The sequence below is a fragment of the Suncus etruscus genome, chromosome 1 (assembly GCF_024139225.1).
Source record: "Suncus etruscus isolate mSunEtr1 chromosome 1, mSunEtr1.pri.cur, whole genome shotgun sequence".
Classification (NCBI taxonomy): Eukaryota; Metazoa; Chordata; class Mammalia; order Eulipotyphla; family Soricidae; genus Suncus; species Suncus etruscus.
This window is the reverse complement of record NC_064848.1, coordinates 138,060,123-138,085,094: the sequence shown is the minus strand read 5'-3', so window position 1 is coordinate 138,085,094 and position 24,972 is coordinate 138,060,123. Positions and strand designations below refer to the sequence as shown.

Genomic DNA, 24,972 nt, shown 5'->3' with positions numbered 1-24,972 from the left:
AGAAAAAAAAAAAAAACATATTGAATTGGTTTGTGCAGAGTTGTCAAGCAATCAATCAGCAATTACAGTTTCATTCTGAATAGTTTGCTAGAAATAGCTGGGCTCTTCCTATTTCTCTTTCCTTTTCTTCTAACTTCCCTCCATTCCTAGCAACTACTGCTGCTCTTTTTCCTGTCATCATGTTGCCTTTTTTTCTGGCTGCTCTGGTCTAATCTTGTTACTCACACTGCTTGTCTTTTTGTACCAGGTTTATTCAGCGTAGCCCTGTCACCTTGCTGAGGAGCCAAGTGGTCATTCCTATTTTACAGTGGGCCATTGCCTCTACTACTGTGGACCACCGGGATGCCAATAGTAGTGTCATGAGATTCCTACGAGACCTCATCCACACAGGAGTAGCCAACGATGTAAGTATTAACATCCTGCTAGTCTGTTTTGCAGTTGATTATCTTCTCATGGCACTCCATCACTTCTCTAGTGAAAATGAACATTTCCTTATTTGAACTATAATGTAGGCATAGTAGAAAAGTCAAGGCGTGGGGCTGGAGAGATAGCATGGAGGTAAGGCATTTGCCTTTCATACAGGAGGTCATCGGTTCGAATCCTGGCATCCCATATGGTCCCCCCCGTCCTGTCCCCACTATTCCCCCCCCCCCCCCCCCCCGTGCCTACCAAGAGCAATTTCTGAGCCTGGAGCCAGGAATAACCCCTGAGCACTGCCGGGTGTGACCCAAAAACCACACACACACACACAAGTGTCAAGGCACTAAACTAGTAATATAAGCAGTGTTTGTCTGGTAAGTGATGATTAAAGGCATTACTATGAGGGCCAGAGGGATAGATACTATAGCAGGTAGGGCACTTACCTTTCACATATCAGACCTAGGTTCAATCCCCAGTATCATCTGAGCCCACTAGCAATGATCCCTGCACACAGAGTCAGCAGTAAGTCCTGAGCACTGTTTAGTGTGGCCTAAAAGACCGCATGCAAGGCAAATGCCCTACCACTGTGCTATCACTCTGGCCCCTAGAAGGGAAAGTTCTTGGACAGAGTGGCTTGGGGTTTTCTGGAAGAGCAAAGCCCTTTTGGGGGCATGATCTAGTTAGGATATAAATCATGACTGGAAAAGATCAAGCTACCACTAAAGTGTTAGTTGAAACCTTCAACATTAAGATGTCTATTTGGCACAATTTTGGTTCACAACATTTTCAGAGATAGAGTTCCTCCTGGCTGTCTGCTCAGAAATAGCTCCTGGCAGGCACGGGGGACCATATGGGACACCGGGATTCGAACCAGCCACCTTTGGTCCTGGATTGGCTGCTTGCAAGGCAAACGCCGCTGTGCTATCTCTCCGGGCCCAAAGATAGAGATTTTCAAAGGGAGGGCATTTGCCTTGGCATGTGAGAGGCATTGGGTTCAGTTCCCAACAGAGCTACCTGGACCACCCTTGGTGCATGCAGCCTGCCAGAGATCTATCTCAAGGCTTCACACTTGCAAAGAGAAGATCTTTTGATAGGAAATTGAGGGATTTTTTATTTTGTTTTGTTTTTCCAGTGGCTTTTAAAAAGAAAATAGGGACTAGAGCAATAGCTCAGCAGTAGGACATTTGGCTTGCATGCTGCTTATCTAGGACAAACCTTGGTTCAATCCCTGGTGTCCCTTGTGGTCCCCTGAACCAGGAGCAATTTCTGAGAGCATAGCCAGCAGTAACTCCCTGAGCATCACAGAATGTGGCCCAAAAATGTGGGGCGGGGGGGGGGGGGGAGAAGAAAATAGGACCAGACATATAGTATAGAGGGCAATGCCCTTGCCTTCTATGCAGTCAACCCAAATTCAATACCCAGAGCCCACTCAGTCCTGCCAGGAGTGGTGCCTGAGCACCATCAGGCATAACCCAAAGCCAATAAAAAAAAAGAGAGGCTGGAGTGATGGCACAGCAGTAGGGCATTTGCCTTGCATGTGACCAACCCCAGACTCTCTGGAGAGAGCCAGGAGTAACCCCTGAGCACCTCCGGTGTGGCCCAAAAACCAAAAAAATAAATAAATAAATAAAAAGGAAAGACATTTTAATGCCCAGAGATGAGGGCCAGAAGACTGCCTCACGATATGAAGCTCACCATAAAGAGTGGTGAGTGTAGTTAGAAAAATAACTACACTGACTACCATGACAATGTTTAATGAGTGAGAGAAGTAGAATGCCTGTCTCAAATACAGACAGGGGATGAGGGAGGAGGGAGGAGGGAGATCGGGGGCATTGGTGATGGGGATGTTGCACTGGTGAAGGGGGTTTTCTGTTTATAACTGAAACCCAACTACAATCATGTTTGTAATCATGGTGTTTAAATAAAGACATTATTAAAAAATTATAAAAATAAGAAAAAAATTTTTTCTTTTTAATAATTGTTTCTTTATGAAAAAAACAACATAAGGTAATGCCATTTTTTCCCCTAATTTGCTATACTCTGAATCTACGTGTTATAGAGTATATATAGCTTCCTCCCCCCTCAACAAAATTACTTAAGGAGGTAGGATTACTTGGTCTTTAACAAACTGAGATTAGTTTATCTCCATCGATCCTGTTTTCTTGTAGCATGAAGATGACTTTGAATTACGGAAAGAACTGATTGGACAGGTGATGAATCAGCTTGGACAGCAGCTCGTAAGCCAGCTGCTCCACACGTGCTGCTTCTGCCTCCCCCCCTATACGTTACCAGATGTGGCTGAAGTGCTCTGGGAGATCATGCAGGTTGACAGGCCGGTAAGACATTTCCATAAGAATTTATTCTCTATCCCTTTCAGTTCTTTCTCATAGTCCCTAAATTTCTGTTTCTTTCTCTCCCCCTCCCCCTTTCCTCCTTTAAAGTAATTGTAACAAAATTTAATGTTGGTTCTTTTAGGTAGCTTCAGGCTACCAGTACACTGCCCTCTCCCACTTCTGTAATCATCTCAGCTCTCTGCTAAAGAATGTGGTTCTCACAGATTTCTTCCTGAACTTCCCCTTTTCCAAAACTTTAGTAGCCCAGTCGCAACACAGTTAGTCCAGATTGACAATAGGGCAGGAGCCTTGGTTTCTCTCTAAGTAATAATGCCTCATACACACTTTTCCAAGTAATTTGGTTGATATTTGTCAAAATTAATCCTGTGGTAATGCCACCAGCTTACCCCAACCTCCTGGGTGCTGCTGGTGATTGTGATGTGGCTGTAGCCTACATGGCCCTTAAGTTTTGGGATTTTCCTCAGTCTGGACGGCATGTTGGCTAGAGAGATAAAAGAACAATTTCGGGCCCGGAGAGATAGCACAGTGGCGTTTGCCTTGCAAGCAGCCGATCCAGGACCAAAGGTGGTTGGTTCGAATCCCGGTGTCCCATATGGTCCCCCGTGCCTGCCAGGAGCTATTTCTGAGCAGACAGCCAGGAGTAACCCCTGAGCACCGCCGAGTGTGGCCCAAAAAAAAAAAAAAAGGCAATTTCAATTTCTTGAAGTTGATCATTACTTTTATCCAGTCCTACCTGATACGTTTCCTGGAAACTAAATTTAGGCAAATAGCTAAATTGATTAGAGATGAGGACTTCATAGAATAGCAGTTTGTCATTGGCATCTTAAAAATACATCATTGTCACAGGGTTTACATGTTATTAGGAATGAAGACTACCCATGGAATTCAGCTGCTTGGGTGCTATGAAAAACTTAATGCACATATTAGAGATGTTCAGATGTTAGTTAGATGGTATTATAGGTTATTCAAGGAAAAAATTGTTTATCTGAAATGCTACATGGAGCACAGAGTTACACCTTTTGGATTTGTTTGCACACCATTTCAGGGTTTTTTGGATGGCAGGGGCAATTTGACTTTTTGATCAGATTTTTTGTTTGGTTGGTTTTGGACCACACCTGATGATATTCTGAGTTTTTCCTGGTTCTGCACTCAGGAATCACTCCTGTGGTGCTTGTGGGTGCCATATGGCTTGTGAGGGGTCGAACCTGGGTCATTTGTATGCAAGGCAAGTGCCCTACCTACTGTATTGTTGCTCCTGTTTTAGCCCTTTGAGTGGGGGCAAACCTCAGCCGTTATCAGGGGTCATGTAGTACCGTGGATCAAGCTGGACTCTGCCACATGTCAGGCAAGTGCTTCAATCCCTATCCTATCTTTCCACTCCCTCACCCTGGCATTGGGCAAGTTCTAAATGGTCATGTAATTTGTTTAGGGAAGTAGCATATCTGGTGAAGCTCAGGGGTCACTCCTGGCTCTGTCTGTACTTGGGAATTGCTCTTGGTTTGCTTGGGGGACCATTTGGGTTATTGTGGATCAAACATAGGTCAGCCACATGCAAAGCAAGCTGCTTAACCTCTTCTTTTTTTTTTTTTTTTTTTTTTTTTTTTTTTTTTTTTTTTTTTTTTTGGCTTTTGGGTCACACACGGCACTGCTCAGAGGTTATTCCTGGCTCCATGCTCAGAAATTGCTCCTGGCAGGCACGGGGGACCATATGGGACACCGGGATTCGAACTGATGACCTCCTGCATGAAAGGCAAATGCCTTACCTCCATGCTATCTCTCCGGCCCCTGCTTAACCTCTTCTATCTCCAGCGCCCAGTCCTAAAAGTTTGAACCAGACCCCTTTATCATTTTGTACATCCAACGTCAAGTAGTTTCATTACTGAGCCTAATGAATAGAAACAAGCTACTGCCTGCTATGTGAAAATGTGAGGATAAGGCTCAGAGAGGTTATATATGAGTGAAGCTGCTTTGCCTTGTATACAGCTTATCCAAGTTCAGTCTTCGACACAGCATATAGTCCCTGTGCACTGCCAGGAGTGGCAACCACCGAGCTGAATTTAGTCTCCCAAGTATCATGGAGTGTAGCTCAAAACAAAAGAAAAAGAAAAAGTGCAACCTAAGCAAGAGTACAGCTGGAGGAATATATTTTGCACTCAGCCAGTGAGTTCAGTCAACAGCACCTCATGTGATGGGCCATATTTGTGGCTACTTAGTGTGGCCTTTGTGAAAGCAAACAAAAAATAGGACCTATGTTATTGTTTTTTTTTTTTTTTTTTAAAGAATGATTTTTTTTTTTTTTTGGTTTTGTTTTGTTTTTGGGCCACACCCTGCGGTGCTCAGGGGCTACTCCTGGCTGTCTGCTCAGAAGTAGCTCCTGGCAGGCACGGGGGACCATATGGGACACCGGGATTCGAACCAACCACCTTTGGTCCTGGATTGGCTGCTTGCAAGGCAAACACCGCTGTGCTATCTCTCTGGGCCCTTAAAGAATGATTTAATTGGGTTAAAGTTCTTTGGCCTCACCTAAATATGTTGGGGAGTTCTCCTGGTTTGATATTCCGGAATTACTCCTGGTAGTGCCTGGGCAGCCACATAGTACCCAAGGACCAAACCAACCTCCATCATGCAAAGCATGTACTTGATCAGGCTCTCTTTCTGGACCTAGCACCTATTGCTTCATATAGGAGCTGTTCATAGGATGCACAGGCTAATATAGTTAAAGTGTGCTGATCCACAGTTACTCCAGAGACAAGTATAATTTGCTGCCTCTATTGGAGGGTGGGTATGCATAATGCCACACTCAGGTGCTCAGGGCTTACTTCTGCCTATATTCAGGGGATTACTCCTGGTATTACAGGGGACCATAAATTGTGCTAGAGGTTGAACCAGGTCTGCTGCATACAAGGCTCGTGTATGGCCTCACCCTTCTCTCCAACCCTAGCCAGTCTATATCTTAATTTCGCCTCCCACTTCGATTCATTGATGGCAATTCTCTAGCCCCAGATTCAGCATTTTCACAAAAGACTCTTACTCTTACTCTTAGACTGGTATTTGGGAAGATAAGTTTGCCATGTCTTGGATCTGTGTATCAATCTCAAATCCAATGCTTAGTTTGTATTTTCTTTTTTTTTTTTTTTTTTTGTTTTTTTTTGTTTTTTGGGCCACACCCAGTAACGTTCAGGGGTTACTCCTGGCTATGTGCTCAGAAGTTGCTCCTGGCTTGGGGGACCATATGGGACACCGGGGGATCGAACCGAGGTCCATCCAAGGCTAGCGCAGGCAAGGCAGGCACCTTACCTTTAGCGCCACCGCCCGGCCCTAGTTTGTATTTTCTTAATGATAATGTACTCTACTGGATTACATATAGAGTGCAAACATGTTAGTTTTTAACATATTCTATAGGTTTATACTTCAGAAAGTCTCATGAACTTTATCATTCTTTTTTTTTTTTTTTTTTGAACTTATCATTATCATTCTTATACATCACAGTCCACGAGATTTCTGTTAAACTCTGGCTTCTCCTATATAAGCTCAACTCTTCAATTAGGAGGAATGAATTTCTCCAGTAGTTTCCTCTGCTGGTTTTCAACACACATGTCCCATTTTAATTGAATACAGTATTATTTTTTATTTTCTAAAGTATTCTGAGCTACTTGGTACCAACAAATTTTGCCTCAAAAGTCCTTGACCTGGGGCCGGGCGGTGGCGCTGGAGGTAAGGTGCCTGCCTTGCCTGCGCTAACCTAGGACGGACCGCGGTTCGATCCCCCGGCGTCCCATATGGTCCCCCAAGAAGCCAGGAGCAACTTCTGAGCGCATAGCCAGGAGTAACCCCTGAGCGTCACAGGGTGTGGCCCAAAAACCAAAAAAAAAAAAAAAAAAAAAAAAAAAAAAAAAAAGTCCTTGACCTGAGAAATTTCTGTATTCTTCCATTATTTTACATATACACTTGGTTTCCAGGTAACTAAAGGTTGGTGGTAGAAATCTGATTTTTTTTTTTACCAGCTTTGATTTGTAAGCACATAGTTCAGTGATAATGGAAGACAATAGGAACAGCAATTAGATAGAAGCACACCAGGTAGCCATTGTGCTCTTTTTTTTTGTTTGTTTTTTTGTTTTGTTTTTGGGTTTTTTGGGTCACACCCGGCAGTGCTCAGGGGTTATTCCTGGCTCTACCCTCAGAAATGCCATTTTAGGGGCCAGAGAGATAGCATGGAGGTAAGGCATTTGCCTTTTATGCAGAAGGTCATTGGTTTGAATCCTGGCATCCCATATGGTCCCCCGAGCCTGCCAGGAGCCATTTTTGAGCAGGGAGCCAGAAGTAACCCCTGAGAGTTGCCGGGTGTAACCCAAAAAACAAAACAAAACAAAAAAATGCCATTGTACTCTTTGTGGGGGGGGGGTCACACCTGGCATCGCTCAGGGGTTATTCCTGGCTCTACACTCAGAAATCGCCCCTGGCAGGTTTGGGGGACAGTATGGGATGCCGGGATTCGAACAACCGTCGCTCTGCATGCAAGGCAAACACTTTACCTCCATGCTATCTCTCCGGTCCCGCCATTGAACTCTTAAAGGTACAAAACACTTTCATTTTGAATTGTATTTGACTTTTATGCCCAAGACATTTATGGCTTCTCTTTAATATTTAAAATATTGCGTACATTAATGCTAGGAACAGAACAAGAACCTCATTGAGGAGAGATGAGTTCCAGAGTAGAAGGGCACCATAGACATAATGATTGTTGCCTTTTGAAAAGCAGTTCATGTAGTTTGTTCAAACCCCAAAGGTCGGTAAACCTAAGAAAGTCCTCTGGTTCCAATCTTTCCTTCTAAATCAGGAGCAGCTGGTCTGCAAAGGGCATCCTATAGGTAATATTGTTTTTGGTAGAATCTCAGCTGAGTAATAATCCATTCATTAACTCTTCTTTTTTATGCAGACGTTTTGTCGATGGTTAGAGAATTCCTTGAAAGGTTTGCCAAAGGAGACACCGGTGGGAGCTGTGACGGTGACACACAAACAGCTCACAGACTTCCACAAGCAAGTCACTAGGTGAGTGGCATGTGAACAGCAGCAGGGGTGGGTAGAAATAGCTTAGTTTCACCCTCTGTGCTCTTCAACCACTGCCTTGCTTAGAACTGCCAAGAGTGGAGGGTCCATGGGGCCGGAGAGATAGCACAACGGTGTTTGCCTTGCAAGCAGCCGATCCAGGACCTAAGGTGGTTGGTTCGAATCCCGGTGTCCCATATGGTCCCCCGTGCCTGCCAGGAGCTATTTCTGAGTAGACAGCCAGGAGTAACCCCTGAGCAATGCCGGGTGTGGCCCAAAAACAAAACAAAAATAAAAGAGTGGAGGGTCCAGAGCAATAGCAGCTGACCCAGCGTCAAACCCATATGACTTCCGGAGCCTGCCAGGTGTGAAATCTGAGCACAGCTAAATATGATCCAAGCTCCTCTCTGCCCCCCCCCCCAATATGGGTGCCTAGATGTGGTCAAATATTGTTGTAAAACATTAGACAGGTGAATCTGAAATTTTTATTATACCTAAAAGATATTCAAATTCTAACTTGAAATAAATCCAAATAGGACATCTCTAGTGTATATTATGCTCATGAACCCTTTGCTTACAGCTTACTTAAAACAGGATGTATGGGGGCCTGAGTGGTAGTATAGTGGTAGGGAGTCTGCCTTGCACATGGCTGACCCTGGATGGACGTGGGTTTGATCCCCGTTATACCATATGGTCCACCTGGGTTTGATCCCCGGTATACCATATGGTCCACCGAGCCAGAAGCGATTTCGAGTGTAGAGCCAGGAATGACCCCCGAGTGCCGCCGGGTGTTCCCCTCCCCCCAAGAAAAAGCCATGATGTATGTGAATATGAACATTGTGGGAATGGAAAATGTTTGGTGGTGCTCAGGGGCCCATTCTGGTTCTGTGCTCAGGAATGACCCTTAGTGTTATATAGAGGTCATATGTGGTGCCAGGGATTTGAATAGGACCAGAGGGATGCAAGGCAAGCACCTTACATCCTGTTTGTCTCCCAAAAATGTCTTCTTTTTTTTTTATATATAATTTTTATTTTGATCATAGTGGCTTACATATTGTTGACAATAATATTTTAGGTACAAATCAACATAATATCAGGGGGATTCCCATCACCGAATTATCTTCCCTACACCTCCGTTCCCATCCTACTTCCCATATCCTCCTCCCTCACCCCCGGGGCTGCTAGAATACATGGTCCCCTCTGAGCCTAGCTTACTACTTAGTGGTCCTACACCTGTTTTGGTCTTGGTACCTCCCTTGTTTCCTCCTCTAACTGAGTGGCGGTAAATGTGTCTTCTTAATTAAAGCTACAATGTTATTATATGCATTCTTTAAATTGCCACTATTAAAAAGACATTCCAAATTTTTATTATTATGGATAGTACCAAGTCTGATTTTTTCCTTTTGAAAATATAGTCATTGGAAGGGACAGAGTAATAGCTCTATTAGTAGAAGACATGCTTTGTATGCTGAAGGCTCGGGTTTGATCCTAAGAATTCCCTGTAGCAATGTTTGGAGATGGCACAAACAAAATGCTGTCTGAGGTGGGAGGTAACTCAGAAGGCTAGAGTGAATGCTTCATGGGTTAAAGCCCTGTGACACAAGAGCCATGTGAACCCCAGCACCACCAGGAATGTTCCAGGGACCTTGTAGGGAGTAATAACAACCCACTCTCCCTGTAGTATTACTGGGTTTGTCTCCCCAGACAATATGCTATCATTGAATCAACAAAAACGAGACATTTTGATATGAGGCATGCGATATTTCTTTAATAGTGAGTTTGGTTTGGTTTGGTTTGGTTTGGTTGGGAGCTACACCTGGCAATGCGCAGAGCTAATTCTTATAAGAAATCAATCTTGGCAGTGCTCAAGGAACTGACCATATGCAATGCTGGGAATTGAACTACGTTGACCACATGCAAGGCCACTGAACTATATCACCCAAGCCCCTGTAATAGTATTGACGACAAAATTTGCTAATTTATTTTTAGTTTTGCACTGCCGAGTACTAAGCTCCAATCTCAAGCATTCATGACATGTGCTTTGTCACTGAGCCACGTCTCCCAACCCAGTGACATCACTATGGATTGTATTTTGTAGGGCCCAGAATGATATCACAGCATCAGAACGTTTGCCTTGCAAGCAGCCAACCCAGAATGGACCTGGTTTAGTTCCCAGCATCCCATATGGTCCCCAGAGCCTGTCAGGAGTAATTTCTGAGTATAGAACCAAGAGTAACTCCTGTGAACCTCTGGGTGTGGCCCCTCCAAAAAATTATGTTTACTAATTGTATGTTACTTCCCCTGAAACTTTGTATTTGGGGGGGGTTGGGCCACACCCAGTGGTGCTGCATTCAGAAATGCTCCTGGCAGGCTGGGGGTTGGTATCCAACCTAGGTCTGTCCCGGGTTGTCTTAGTGCAAGACAAATGCCCTGCTTGCTGTGCTATCGCTCTAGCCACTCCCCTGATCAAGGGTCTTTAGAATTTTTGCTAAATTTGAGGGAGTAGGTTATATTCATCAACTGTGGAAAGGTTTTATAGATCTAAGAATGAGTGTTATAGTGAGGTTGACTAATTGTGAAAAGAAAACTGAAAATAGTTTCTGTTTGCCTATCAATAGAGAATGGTTAAAAATTAACAGTTATGGGGCAGGAGCAATAACACAGCAAGTTATTGCTTGTGGCTTACTTGTGGCTGACCTGGGTTCTATCCCCAGCATCCCATCTGGTCTCCTAAGTCTGCCAGAAGTTCATTTCTAAGCGCCAATAGGTGTGGCCTAAAACCAAAAAAACTTTTTTTGACAGTATGTATACTAGGAAATAAGCACTCAAAGAAGGGGAAAAACATGCACGCTGCTACAGAAATATGTGTTAAGTATGAAGGTAAAAAATAATATTGTCAGGGCCGGAGAGATAGCATGGAGGTAAGGCATTTACCTTTCATGCAGAAGGTCAGTGGTTCAAATCCTGGCATCCCATATGGTCCCTGAGCACGGCCGGGTGTGACCCAAAAACCAAAATAATAATAATAATAATAATAATAATAATAATAATAATAATAATAATATTGTCGGGGCCGAAGCGATAGCACAGTGGTAAGGCATTTGCCTTGCATACATCCAACACAGGGTGGACCCCAGTTTGAATTCTGGCATCCCATATGGTCCCCTGAGCACTACTGGGCTTGACCCAAAAACAAAGTAAGTTTGCAGGCCCGGGAGATAACATGGAGGTTAGGGCATTTGCCTTGCATGCATAAGGATGGTGGTTTGAATCCCAGCACCCCATATGGTCCCCTGAGTCTGCCAGGAATGATTTCTGAGCATAGAGCCAGGAGTAATTCCTGAGCGCTGCCAAGTGTGCACCTCCCCCCCCTCCAAAAAAAAGTATGTTTGCTTTTAGGATCACATCCTAAAACCCTGTTATGCTCAGGGTTTACTCCTGTCTCTGTGTTGGAGGGATTACCCTGGGTGGGGCTCAGGGCTACTGGGGATCAAAACTAGGTGGTGTACAAGGACGGAAGGACCCTATGAGCTCCAGCCCCATCTTAGCCCTTTTGATTTGGGAGCTGCATCCAGCTATGCCCAGAGGCTATTTCTGTCTCTCTGCATCTATCTGCAAAACTTAGATGATTCCTTGTCTGCCCAAGGCCATGGATATTTCCCTGTTTGCCTACTCTCTTCCTCTACCTCACAATCCCTGTGCACTGCCAGGATGCTGTAAACAAACAACTTGCGCTTCAGAGAGAGAAATACATAGAAAGTGTTTAGAAAGATAAAAGTTATACAGCCAAGGAACAGGATGAGGAAAGAAGGACTTGTGCTTTTTCATTTATGACTTTTCCTGTTTGCCTTTTTCCGTGAGCACACATGGTGTGTATGTGTTAAGGTGCCAGGGATCCAGCCCAGGTTTCATGTATGCAAAATGTATGCTTTTAGCAATGCGGCCACCTCCCCTGCCCAAGAGGTTACCAAGTGTGGTTTGGAGGCCACACCCAGTGGTGTCAGTGGCCACTTCCAGCCTGTTGCTAAGTTTTCTCCTGGGGTGCTCCTTAGAGAGCCATGTTGCTCCCCTCTGCTTCTGGCTTGCTTAATTTCATGTAGTGATGGTCAGAACAAAGGCACCATCTTTGCTGCTGATTCCCCTAGAGCAGGCTGGAGCTTGAGGAAAGTTCTCTTTCTCACCACTGTTTGTTTTTTGTCTTTTGTTTTGCTTTTGTTTGGGGGGGGTCACGCCTTGTGATGCTCAGGAGTTACTCCTGGCTCTGCACTCAGAAATCATTCCTGACGGTACTTCGAGGGACGGTAATTGGCAAGGTTGGCTGTGTGAAAGGCCAGGGCCTTACCCTCTGTACTATCTCTCCAGCCCCTCCGTTGGTTAGTCCTATCAATTAGGACTAATGATGCCTGTCTCATATAGTTAATATGAGAGAGCAGAGGAAATTTAGATTTGGCGTGTGTAGTATATGATCAGTGAATGTTTATTTTCTCCTTGGAAAATAAATTGTCAGAATGTCATTATGTACTAGCAAAACTGGCTGAAACATGTTCCTGCCAGTTCTAAGGCAGCCACCCACACATCCGAGAATAAGTCTCTGCCAGGTCCATGTTCCCACAATAGGGAGAATAGAGAAAGGTAGAACAATAGAATAAGTTTGAGTTGAGGTCAGGGATATTCTCAGATTTGAGGAAAGTTGTGGAGCAAGGAAAGAGACCCAAATAATGCAAATGTATTTGCACAAAAATGATTTATGAGAGTAAGATACTCTTATTTATGAATTTTGGTCTATGGTATGGGAAATGAAGTGCAGTGCCTGCCCGGCCTGCTTGATCATTCATTGCTAAACGAGTTTTGCAGCTCCTCCTTAGTAGGTAACACTCTGACCTAATGGTGGGAAAGGAATAGAAAGAAGAGGTGGCATTGAGGGTGCTAAAGAAAAACTGGAAATTGCTCACCCTCTTCTTAATAATTCTCTTTTTCTATATTCATGTCACTCTGGAGCCTCTGTTCCTTGCATGACTCAGTCTCCCTTTCATTTTAAAGTCCTGGACTTCTTGTCTCAACATGCAATTTTGTTTGTCATCCTTGCAAGGAGGGTGAACTGGTTCAGTTTCATTTCAGCAAGTCCAAGCCTGTTTGTCAAATAGTCTGCTAATTAATTCAGTCCCTGGTGCCTAGAGTTGATCAGCTTGAAGAAAGCTGTAACTTCGTTCTAAAATCGAATTTTTGCTTTCCAAATACCATAAGCTGCGATCAGACAAAATCTCGTGCCTTACTTGCATGTTGGCTTCATATCATAAAAGAGAGTAAAGGGAGACCAGAGTGATAGCATGGAGGTAAGGCATTTGCCTTGCATGCAGAATGACAGTGGTTCAAATCCTGGCATCCCATATGGTCCCCCGAGCCTGCCAGGAGAGATTTCTGAGGGTAGAGCTAGGAGTAAACTCCTGAGCACCTCTGGGTGTGACCCAAACACACACACCCCAAAGAAAGAAAGGGGCAGGGAGGGAGGGAGGGAGGGAGGGAGGGAGGGAGGGAGGGAGGGAGGTAGAGCACAATAGTACAGCGGACAGTGCATTTGCCTTGCACACAGCCATCCCAGGTTTGATTCCTGGCATCAGTATGGTCCCCAGCACCACCAGGAGTGGTGAACACAGGAGCACAGAACCAGGAATTAGCCCTGAGCACCGCTGGGTGTGGTCCAACCCTGACTCCCTCTACCCCTAGTAAAGAAACTAATGGACCCAGAGACAGTACTGGGGTTAAGGCTTTGGCTTTGCATGTGACCACTCCTGGTTCACTTTCAGCACCTCATATTTTTGTTTAATTATGTAAAAGTCACAAAACCAAGTGAAAGAACTCAAGTAAAACTCAGAAGATTTTCCACATATTTATTACATTCGAGGATAGAGACTCAAAGTTTCTAGAATATTCTGTTTAACAAGTTATGGAGTCTTAATCAAGGTTCCTCATAACTTTATAATGGGTCAGAGATCCTGGTGGACTCAAGTCACTTCAGGGGATCATTTTTTATTCTATCTTCTTTTTTATTACAGTTGGAGGTTTTCTCCCTTGGTATTTAACCAGTGTGAGAGAAGGAATGTCACTCTAATCTATATCATGAGAGCTGCAGACTGTAGAATCCAAGAGGATGTCAGGAAAGTGAATTTATTTTAAGAGACACTCAGCTAATAATTCTTAGGAAAACAAAACCAAGAATGCCTTAGCAGTAAGAATATTTGTGGGAGGACCAACTCTTGCTGCTGCTTCTCTTCCTGTAAGCTTTAATTTTTTTCCTCCTTCTCTCCTCCCTCCTTGGGAAATCTTGAGCAGTGTGTCCCAGTGAGTGATAGAAACAGAGAGCTCAAATGGGCTTTGTACTGGCCTTTGGAGGAGAGTGAGGGAACCAGGGCACCTAATTTAGCTCAACTCAGAATTGTTGAATTCTGAGACTTGACTGGATATGTTTGCTTTTACTCTGGGAGTTCTAGATTATATTTATGTCAGGAACTCCAGGGAAGGAGCAGTGAAATAACTTAAGTAGCAAAACACATGCCTAGCATGTGCAGAGCCATGAGTTTGATCCCTACCACAGAATTGCCTCATGCACTGCCAGGTACAATTTCCAAAAAAGATGTTTTTAATGAAAACTTAAAAGACAGTGACCAATAAAGTGTTGTTTTAGCAACCTACATTTTTTTGGGGTGGGGGGGCCCACACCCGGTGGTACTCAGAGGTTACTCCTGGCTGTCTGCTCAGAAATAGCTCCTGGCAGGCACGGGGGACCATATGGGACACCGGGATTCGAACCAACCACCTTTGGTCCTGGATCAGCTGCTTGCAAGGCAAAAGCCACTGTGCTATCTCTCCGGGCCCATCAACCTACATTTATTGAATGTTCTTTGTATAGAGTTTTGCCATCTTTTTTTGTTTTATTGTTTTTGAGGCCACACCCATTTGATGCTCAGAGGGTTATTCCTGGTTAAGCGCTCAGAAATTGCCCCTGGCTTGGGGGGACCATGTGGGGTGCGCGTGTGTGCATGCGTGCGCGTGTGTGTGTGTGTGTGTGTACTGATCAGGTTAACAGAAAACGTTGATGTGAACAGCAGATGAAGAAAGGGGGAGTACGGGGCCGGGAAGGTGGCGCTAGAGGTAAGGTGTCTGCCTTACAAGCGCTAGCCAAGGAACGGACTGCGGTTCGATCCCCCGGCGTCCCATATGGTTCCCCAAGCCAGGGGCGATTTCTGAGCACATAGCCAGGAGTAACCCCTGAGCGTCAAACGGGTGTGGCCCAAAAACCAAAAAAAAAAAAAAAAAAAAGAAGAAAAGAAAAGAAAGGGGGAGTACATTAGGAGTGTGAGTGGATTCAAGAGTGGAATTTCAGGGATTTCTCTCCATGGCACACAATTTGTCACTATCCACATCTGCAGTAGTCAATGTCCACTCTCAAGTCACAGAAAGATCTGAGTGGTGTCAGGAGACTGTGGAGAGCTTCTAGCCACCAAGACCTTCAGTCCCTATGCATGTGGTGGTTCCTGTGTATTGAATGATCCAACCCACCTTTTCTCTCTCACAGTGCTGAGGAATGTAAACAAGTCTGCTGGGCCTTGCGAGACTTCACCAGGCTGTTTCGATAGCTCACACTCCTGCACTGTGCCTGTCACCCAGGTAAGTGATGCCTTGTACTCTGTGGGCTGCCAACAACTACTCCTCAGCTGTGGATGAGCCCTCCATGTTCTTTCCAAGAGCTTTGTATGCAGTCACTAAGTCGTGTACTTAGTTGGTTTGTACTACTGTACAGGTGAGGGAATGGAGATTAAACATTTGTTTAATGCCACCATCAACATTTGGTAGAGTCACAATTTATATCTATGCTTTCTGCTATTCAAGTCTTTGCTGGCTACTGCCTCCCTACTGCTCCACACGGCACCCCTACTATTGTATATGAATATACAGAGGGTAGATATGGCCCAAGTTGGTCAGCAGTGATTCCTGAGTGCAGAGCTAGGAATAAACCCCTGACCGTCACAGGTTGTGTCCCCCAAAACAAACAAAAATCATTATTTGCATAGCCCCCTTAACTGCTGTACACATCACTCTTAATGTTCTTACAACACTATTATAAATAACTACACAGCACTTTTTCCATAGAATTTTGGTGCACTGTGAAGTTTGGTTGAGTTTGGCAGAGCTTCTTTTGAAGAGAAATTGCAAGTGAGTCCCAGTATTTAAACACAGTGGAATTGTGATTCCTGATTGGTTGGGAGGAAATCGACCTTCACTGTCAGGGGACTGAGTCCACCCCCAACAAATGTTGGGGTTAAGCAATCCCCGGGTAAAAGGTCTGAGGCAGGTCTGTCAACATCTAAACCATCTAAACTTTTTTTTTGGGGGGGTGGGGGTTGGGTCACACCAGCAGTGCTCAGGGAACTCCTGGCTTTACATTCAGAAATCGCTCTTGGCAGCCTTGAGGGACCATATGGGATGCCGGGATTTAAACCAATTTACTTCCGCATGCAAGGCAAATGCCCTACCTCCATACTATCTCTCCGGCCCCAACATCTAAACTTTTTTTTGTGTGTGTGGTTTTGGGGTCACACCCAGCAGCGCTCAGGGGTTACTCCTGGCTCTATGCTCAGAAATCGCTCCTGGCAGGCTCGGGGGACCATATGGGATGCCGGGATTCGAACCACTGACCTGTACGCAAGGCAAACGCCTTACCTTCATGCTATCTCTCTGGCCCCCCAACATCTAAACATTTAATGTGAGGGAGTCTGGAGCAAGAGGCACTACACAACCCCGGGGCATAGGGGCAACAGCAACCACATTAGCATAGCTGAGCAGACATACAGGAAAGCAGGGAGGCAGGCTCTCTCTGGACTTGAGATTCGTTGCAGCTTCAGATTAGCAGATAGGCTGACCAGCAGGCTCCCTTTAGAAATTTCCCCCAGGCTTTACATAGGTTTGGTCCAGATGCCCTGTGGCAGCAATTCAAAGTTAGGGGAAGCTTGTTAACTGACAGACAGGCTTCAGTGAAAGGAGAAAGAGGTTTTGGCAGAAGGTCATGAGTCTGAATTTCTACACTTCACCTCCTACTCTCACCCCTAACTTTAACATGATGCTCTGAGTTGGGAGAATGCTGCAGATGTAGCACTGAAGTAATAGTGCCCTTAAAATCACAAATAAAGGGCCAGAGAAAAAGTACAGTAGGTAGGGCATTTACCTTACATATGGCTAATCAGGATTCAATCTCTGATATCCCATATGGTTCCCCCAAGCTGGCGCCGCAGCAATGATTCCTCAGTGCAGAGCAAGAGCATCACATGTTGTGGCCCCCAAACAAACAGAGATCATACATGAAAGCTCCCTGCTGCTTTTCCTGCCTGCCTGTCCTCTCTCTCTCCCCTTCCTTTCTTCCTTCTGTTTATTTTTTTTCCTTTACTCTTAAACTGCGTTTTTACAAGAGTCTGAATGAGGGATAAGCAGGGATAGAAACTGTTACCTGGGGCCGGGCGGTGGCGCTGGAGGTAAGGTGCCTGCCTTGCCTGCGCTAGCCTAAGACGGACCGCGGTTCGATCCCCCGGCGCCCCATATGGTCCCCCAAGAAGCCAGGAGCAACTTCTGAGCGCATAGCCAGGAGTAACCCCTGAGCGTCACAGGGTGTGGCCCAAAAACCAAAAAAAAAAAAAAGAAAATAAAGAAACTGTTACCTGCCTTGAGTTTAGTTTTCTCGAGTTCCCCTGCAACCATTGATGCTTGTGTTTCTTTTGTTAGGAATGTCTTTCTTAATTAGAAGACAGAAAGAAGACAAAAAAAAACCATACTGTGTCCCACAATCAGAAGCCTCCATTGTGGCAGAGCGGCCCTCACTGCCACCAGGGCATCCCGCAGAGAGGGAGAGACTCCAGCCTTCCAAGGCCAACCCGAGCACGGAGTTCCTGTTTTGAGGGCGTGGGGAATCAGTGGGTTGAAAGAAAGATGGCTGTGGCCTCAGTGTGATGGGAGGGGAGCTAGTTTCCTGGTGAACTTGTTTCTAAAAGGAAAAATAATTTTAAAGAAATAAAAAAGAAAAAAAGGAAAATTAAACAAACCAGAACTGACACATTCGCCTGGTAGCAAATGGCATGCACGCATACCTACACATGCCTGCCACGCATGTGCCACTGGTGTGAGCACAAAGGAAGCGAAGCTTTTCAGGAGGAAGTACCTCTTAAGAAGGGAAACGGAAAGTCACATGCCAAAATCAAAAGGCCGTCGTGAGTATCTGTTTGGTCCTTTCTCTCTCTCGCCTTCCCTAGTACCCCGTCCTATCCCCACCCCATTCACATTAAGGACGAGCAGCATAGAAACTGCTCCCACTCTCCCACCGAGCTCCCCACCTTGAGCGTTGCTCACACAAGGACGAGGAAGAAAGGAGTAGTTCTCCCTCCTGCTTGCTCAGGAGCACACTGGGGCCTGCCTGGGCCAGAACTCAGCCGCATCTCAGCCTGACCCGATTCAACCTCTCACCAGCTCCCAACTCATTGGACCCTCACTGGCCTTGGGGAGAAGAGCCAAACATTGGGGCAGGGGGGTGGGGTGGAAACGGGATATAAATGTATATTCTGTCTTAGGGTTTTTAAAAGATTTTTAATGTTTCACCCACAGATAGAAAAAGAGGGTGACAGTGGGGGGTGTTTACAGTGCTAGCTGTTTTTTTTACTAAAAAAAATGTGGAAATTACTTGATTTCATGGGGCATGAGGCAAGTCCACAGCAGATCTTAATGTTTGGAAGGAGATGCCACCCTTGCGGGCATTAGATAGAGGGCACCATTCTGGTTGGTGTTGTAGCCATCTCCAGAACAAATCCACAGCAACAAAAAGAAAAAAATAAATTTTTAAAATTAAATGTGTTTGTTTCGTTCTTACCTCATAGTTCTGTAAGGGTGCAGCGAGGCCACCCAAGGAAGCTGTCCTAGTTGTCTGGTAGCCTTTGGACTATGGAGTTTCAAAAGTTCCCTCCGCATTTCAGGGAAGTGGCTCATTGCACATCTTTTATGCACAGCCCCCCTAAACCTCTTAATTGTGTATATCTTACTCAATTACAAGCAAACCACATCTTCATTTGAGTATAGGAAAGTGGGTTCCAACAGAAACATGTTTCCTGCATACACAGGTAGATGGATAATTCCCTAATGTCCTGAGTATTTAGTATTTAAGTATTGAAGCATATTTAACATACAGCAGATTGTTCAGACTGAATAAGCTTTGACACTGAAAGATGAGTGCAGCTTATTAACACACATTAACAAGCCAGTCCCCTCTTACTCTGTGAAGTGCCAGCCTCTCACAATAGGATAGTGCCACCTACTGCAACTCACTCTCTGTGCTCAGGGATCACTCCTGGTCTTGCTAGGGGAATCTTCATTCAGTGAAGTTTAAAACCAGGTTATCTGAACAAGGTAAGATATGGTCTCCCCTGGGCCCTCAGTTGTGCGTTCATGGAACTTTGGTTTCTGCTGGTGTCAAAAGTGGAGCCCTGAGGCCATAGCGATAGCACAGCCTTGTACACAGGCCAACACAGGACAGATCACGGTTCGAATCCTCGCATCCCATATGGTGCCTCGACTGAGTCGCCAGGTGTGACGCAAAGAAAAAAGTTGGAGCTCCCAAAACACTGATGTTCATGACCTGTGGCGAACACTCCTCACCTACCACTTTCTCACTTTCACAAGGTCCTTCACCCCCATCAAGTTTATGCCACATCAATATTCTTTTTTAGTGCACGACTCCAACTTCTTACTGATGTGATGTGAATCAATTCTTTCTTTTTTTTTTTTTTTTGCACAGTAAAATGTTTCCCCCTTCTTAGATGGTGTTTTTGAAAGAAAGGCAACATCTCCTTTGCTAATAAAATGGGGTTTGTTTTGTTTTTATGTGCCAGAGCAATAGCAAAGGGTATAGGGAGTTTGCCTTGCATGCAGCTGACCCTGATTTGATCCGGCATCCAATATGACCCCTGAGCACCACCAGATGGCCCAAAAGCTATAAAAAAAAAATTTTTTTTGTTTTTTTGTTTTGTTTTTTTTTTTTTTTTTTTTTTTTGTTTTTGGGCCACACCCGGTGACGCTCAGGGTTACTCCTGGCTATGTGCTCAGAAGTCGCTCCTGGCTTGGGGGACCATATGGGACGCCGGGGGATCGAACCGCGGTCCATCCAAGGCTAGCGCAAGCAAGGCAGGCACCTTACCTCTAGCGCCACTGCCCAGCCCCTTTTGTTTTTTAATTCAGCTTACCTTGTCACACAATCTTAGTACTTCTGAACTCTGGATATGATCTTTCACCTTTTCCAAATGGCTATATTCAACTAGAGCTGGAATGGGCATATGGAGCATTTTGAGGTATTGGTAGGGCACTTGCCTTACACTCTATGCTAAACAAGATTTGATCCTGGCATCCTGTATGGTCCCTGAGCACTGCTGGCTGTGGTTCAAAGAACAAAATGTCCTAGTAAGTAGAGGTGCCTAGCACCATGCTTGGTACTCCAGTTTATAAGGTCATTGCTGTGGAGAATGTACATTCTACCCACTAGGCCCCTGAGGGATTTTGTTTCCTTTTTAGTCCTTTGAGGGTATTTGGGGACTATCAGGGATGCCAGGGATTGGGTGCATGCAAGGAAAGTATGCTATCTGCTGTACTACTATCTCTACAGCCCCAAAGTAATTTTTGTTTTGTTTTTGGGTCACCCCTGGCAGCACTCAGGATTACTCCTGGCTTTGCGCTCAGAAATCGCTCCTGGGGGGCCGGAGAGATAGCATGGAGGTAAGGTGTTTGCCTTGCGTGCAGAAGATTGGTGGTTTGAATCCCGGCATCCCATAAGGTCCCCCTAGCCTGCCAGGAGCGATTTAGTAGCCAGGAGTAACCACTGAGCGCTGCCGGGTGTGACCCAAAAACCAAAAGAAAAAAAAAGAAAGAAATCGCTCCTGGCAGCCTCGGGGGACCATATGGGATGCTGGGATTCAAACCACCGACCTGCATGCACCCTACCTCCATTCTATCTCTCTGGCCCCTGTTTGTTTGTTGTGTGTGTGTGTGTGTTTTTTTTGTTTTTGTTTTGGTTTTTGGTTTTTGGGCCACACCTGGCAATGCTCAGGGGTTACTCCTGGCTGTCTGCTCAGAAATAGCTCCTGGCAGGCACAGGGGACCATATGGGACACCGGGATTCGAACCAACCACCTTTGGTCCTGGATCGGCTGCTTGCAAGGCAAACGCCGCTGTGCTATCTCTCCGGGCCCGTTTGTTTTTTAAGACAAATCCAAGGAAGGTTTAACACAAATCCTGAATCCTGCAGTGTTGGAGGGACAGGTCACTCCCAAGTGGCCATTGTTGGCAAGAGTTATAAATCCTGGACAGGGTGAGCAATGGGAAGGATGCCAGTTGGCCACTACCATTAGGGAATGGAAACACTTGTCCATTTGCCAGTTTTTGAAGTGGATATTGGAAAGCAGATAGGTCACGTGTAATCAGAAGGTGTTGACATCTTTTCAACAGGAGGAGGGGACAGGCCAGCAGGCAGGAAAGGTGCTCACCTAAACAGGCCAGCGGGACAAGGCTGCTCCGCTCTCATTCTGTTTGGTGAGAGCATGGGGTAGTGGTTCCATAACATGTTAGGGATATGTGGACATGGTGTAAAAAGGAGAAGCGGGAGAGTCGCTTTTCAGGGGAGGACAGTGTGGAAACGGCCTGATCCAGGCCCAGGGCAAAACTTTATCAGTCTTGGAAATAGCACAGAGTCTCAGGAGGTACCCAGGTAACCACCTCTCATCTTCCTCCATCCAAACTTTGGGAGATTTCGGGGGGGGAAAAAAACATTCTCTTTTTTTTTTGTTGTTGTTGTTTGGTTTTTGGGCCACACCCGGCGGTGCTCAGGGGTTACTCCTGGCTGTCTGCTCAGAAATAGCTCCTGGCAGGCACGGGGGACCATATGGGACACCGGGATTTGAACCAACCACCTTTGGTCCTGGATCGGCTGCTTGCAAAGCAAACGCCGCTGTGCTATCTCTCCGGGCCTGGAAAAAACATTCTCGTACCATCAAGGTCACCAAAACATCAAAACCGAGAACTGCCAAGAGGGTCTGATGAGATCTTACAGCAAGTAAGGCTCTTGCTGGGCACACAGCTGACCCAGGTTTGATCTTCAGCATCCCATCTGGTCCGCTGAGCACCACCCAGAATGATCGCTGAATTAAGAGCCAGGAGTAACTTCTGAGTGCCACTGGGTGTGGCCCCAGAAACAAAAACATAAAAACAAAAACTTGCTTGGCAAGAATAAGTTTTGAATATGGAGACAAAATGTAATGTGATAACCAGGGTGGAATCCTGGAACGCAAAAACGGGGTATCAGATTAAAGCAGATGCAATCTGAATAAAGAATGGAGTTTAGTTTATAACGTGTTCCTATTGCCTTATGACCAAAGCATCACCACAGTGATGTTGGTTAGGGACATTGCATTGTCAGTTAGGACTCAGAAACCTAGAGTTGTAAATCTTGGATTAGTAAAGGTGTTTGTTTTAGAAACATCTGCAAAGACTTTCACCAAATGAAGATGCTCAGCCTTGCCCACACAGAAATGGCACTAAGACTCTCAGACCAGCCTATCAGCTTTGGCAAAATCCAAAACACTGGCACAAGGAGCAATTGGTGAAACTGGAGAAATGGGCATCCCCAGATTTATCGAGATTTTTGCCACTGTACACTAAATCATGCATTTACCCTTTGGGCATAAAGTCTTTGGGTGAGACACCTGGTGATATTCAGGTCTTAACTCTTGACTCTTTTAAGGAATCACTGCTGGTGGTGCTCAGAGGACCATATGGAAGGCCAGGGCTCAAACTTGAGTTGGCTGTTTGCAAAGCAAGAGCCCCTAACCACTGTACTATCTCTACTAGGCAGAAATTCTGTGGGGTCCATTCAAAGATAAACTATAAGAAATTATGATAGGGGCCGGAGAGATGGCATGGAGGTTAGGCATTTGCCTTTCATGCAGGACGGTTCAAATCCTGGCATCCCATATGGTCCCCTGTGCCTGCCAGGAGCGATTTCTGAGCGTAGAGCCAGGAGTAACCTCTGAGCACTGCTGGGTATGACCCAAAAACAAACAAAGGAAATTATGATACCAAAAAAAAAGGGGGGGGGAGATAGCATGGAGGTAAGGTGTCTGCCTTTCATGCAGAAAGACGGTGGTTCAAATCCTGGCATCCCATATGGTCCCCTGTCCTGCCAGGGGGGATTTCTAAGCATAGAACCAGGAGTAACCCCTAAGCGCTGCTGGGTGTGACCTAAAAACAAAGAAAAAAAAAGAAAAGAAAAAAATTATGATGAGGGGCCAAAGCAATAGCACAGTGATAGGGCATTTGCCTTGCATGCAGCCAATCCCAGACAGACCCCAGTTAGATTTCTGGCATCCCATATGGTCCCCTGAGCCTGCCAGGAGCGATTTCTGAGCGCAGAGCCAGGAGTAATCCCTGAGCGCTGCTGGGTGTGACCCAAAAAAAAAACAAAACAAAAAAGGAGCTCTTGGCAGAGTTGATGTATCTCAGCCTTTTCTTTGCTGTCATTTATTTATTATCATTTATTGTTTAAAAAATTGTTAAGAGGGGGCCGGGCGGTGGCGCTAAAGGTAAGGTGCCTGCCTTGCCTGCGCTAGCCTTGGACGGACCGAGGTTCGATCCCCCGGTGTCCCATATGGTCCCCCAAGCCAGGAGCAACTTCTGAGCACATAGCCAGGAGTAACCCCTGAGCATTACCGGGTGTGGCCCAAAAACCAAAAAAAAAAAAAAAAAAAATTGTTAAGTAAGCCAGGAATAAGTTCTGGGATAAGTTCAGGGATCACTCCAGGTAGTTCCTCAGGTTGGGATATATAAGGTGTCAGGGATTGAATCCAGGTTGGCTTCATGCAAAACATCCTACCCACTGTACTATCTTGCTGGCCCCTTCCCACTTTTTTTTTGTTTGGGGGATAGACACAGAGGTGCTCAGGGTTTACTTCTGGCTCTGCACTCAGGAATCACTCACTCCTGGTGGACTCAGAGGACCATAGGGTGTCGGGGATAGAGCCCTGGTAGTCCACATGCAAGACAAGTACCCTCCCAGTCCTCACTGTTTCTTTTTTTTTTTTTTTTTTTTTTTTTTTTTGGTTTTTGGGCCACACCCGTTTGACGCTCAGGGGTTACTCCTGGCTATGTGCTCAGAAATCGCCCCTGGCTTGGGGGGGACCATATGGGACGCCGGGGATCGAACCGCGGTCCGTTCCTTGGCTAGCGCTTGTAAGGCAGACACCTTACCTCTAGCGCCACCTTCCCGGCCCCCTCACTGTTTCTTAAGGGAAAAAAAGAATTCTAGACTGGTACTGTTTATTTGTTTGGCTTTTTGGGCCACACCCAGTGGGGCTCGGTTTAGTCCTGGCTCTACACTCAGAAATCACTCTTGGCATGCTTGGAACCCTGTGGGATGCCAGAGATTGAACCTGGATCTGCCATGTGCATGGCAAATGCCCTACCCACTGTGCTATCGCTCCGGCTCCTAAACTGGTACTTTAAACCCACATGTGCCTGCCCTCCATCTAGCTGTGTCCTGGTAAGTGAGACCTCACTACCTCCCAGAGCCAGGCCCCAAGAGAAAGGGCCAGCTGGTATCAAAAATGGGGTCTGGGAATCGCTGATGCTGAACAGGAAGAAAACAGAATCAGGTCAGTTTTTAACATTTATTCATCAAAAAATATATAACATTGCGCTTTCTACCCTAGGTTCTCAGATGCGCAGGGAGGGACGGGGATACGAGACCCCAATGGCTCAGACCCAAATGCTCATTTCCAGTTCAAGAGGGTACAGGGCTCAAACTAAGGAACCCCCACATGAGGTCCATGCTCTGCAGAGGCAGAGGCCTGTGCTTCTGAGGACATTGCACATAGCACTTGACTCCTGTTGCCAGAGAAAACGGGAACCCAACACCGGTTCCCGAAGGCCTGCAAGCAGGCCCCTGAACCTTGCTTCTTGGCCCTCTTGAGCACTGATGGCTGAGTTCCCCCAGTGCCTGCTGCTGTTTGACAAAGGAGAAGCTGGGGAAAAAAGATGCTCTAAGCCAAGTGGCTTCCAGCTTTACTCTGCTTCAGCCTCG

General features: G+C 45.7%; 1 protein-coding gene across 2 annotated transcripts in view; it reads left to right on the top strand.

Moving 5' to 3' along the window:
• TNPO3 (transportin 3) overlaps nucleotides 1-18,706 on the top strand; it is a 110,443-nt gene extending 91,737 nt beyond the window's left edge. For both annotated transcript variants that reach the window (XM_049774308.1, XM_049774309.1), the window contains 5 exons: nucleotides 248-404; nucleotides 2,589-2,756; nucleotides 7,711-7,823; nucleotides 15,394-15,485; nucleotides 17,592-18,706. In XM_049774308.1, the coding sequence (XP_049630265.1) occupies nucleotides 248-404; nucleotides 2,589-2,756; nucleotides 7,711-7,823; nucleotides 15,394-15,454 (499 nt within the window). In that variant the 3' untranslated portion in view covers nucleotides 15,455-15,485; nucleotides 17,592-18,706. The remainder of the gene's footprint in view (nucleotides 1-247; nucleotides 405-2,588; nucleotides 2,757-7,710; nucleotides 7,824-15,393; nucleotides 15,486-17,591) is intronic.
• Nucleotides 18,707-24,972: the final 6,266 nt, after the last annotated feature.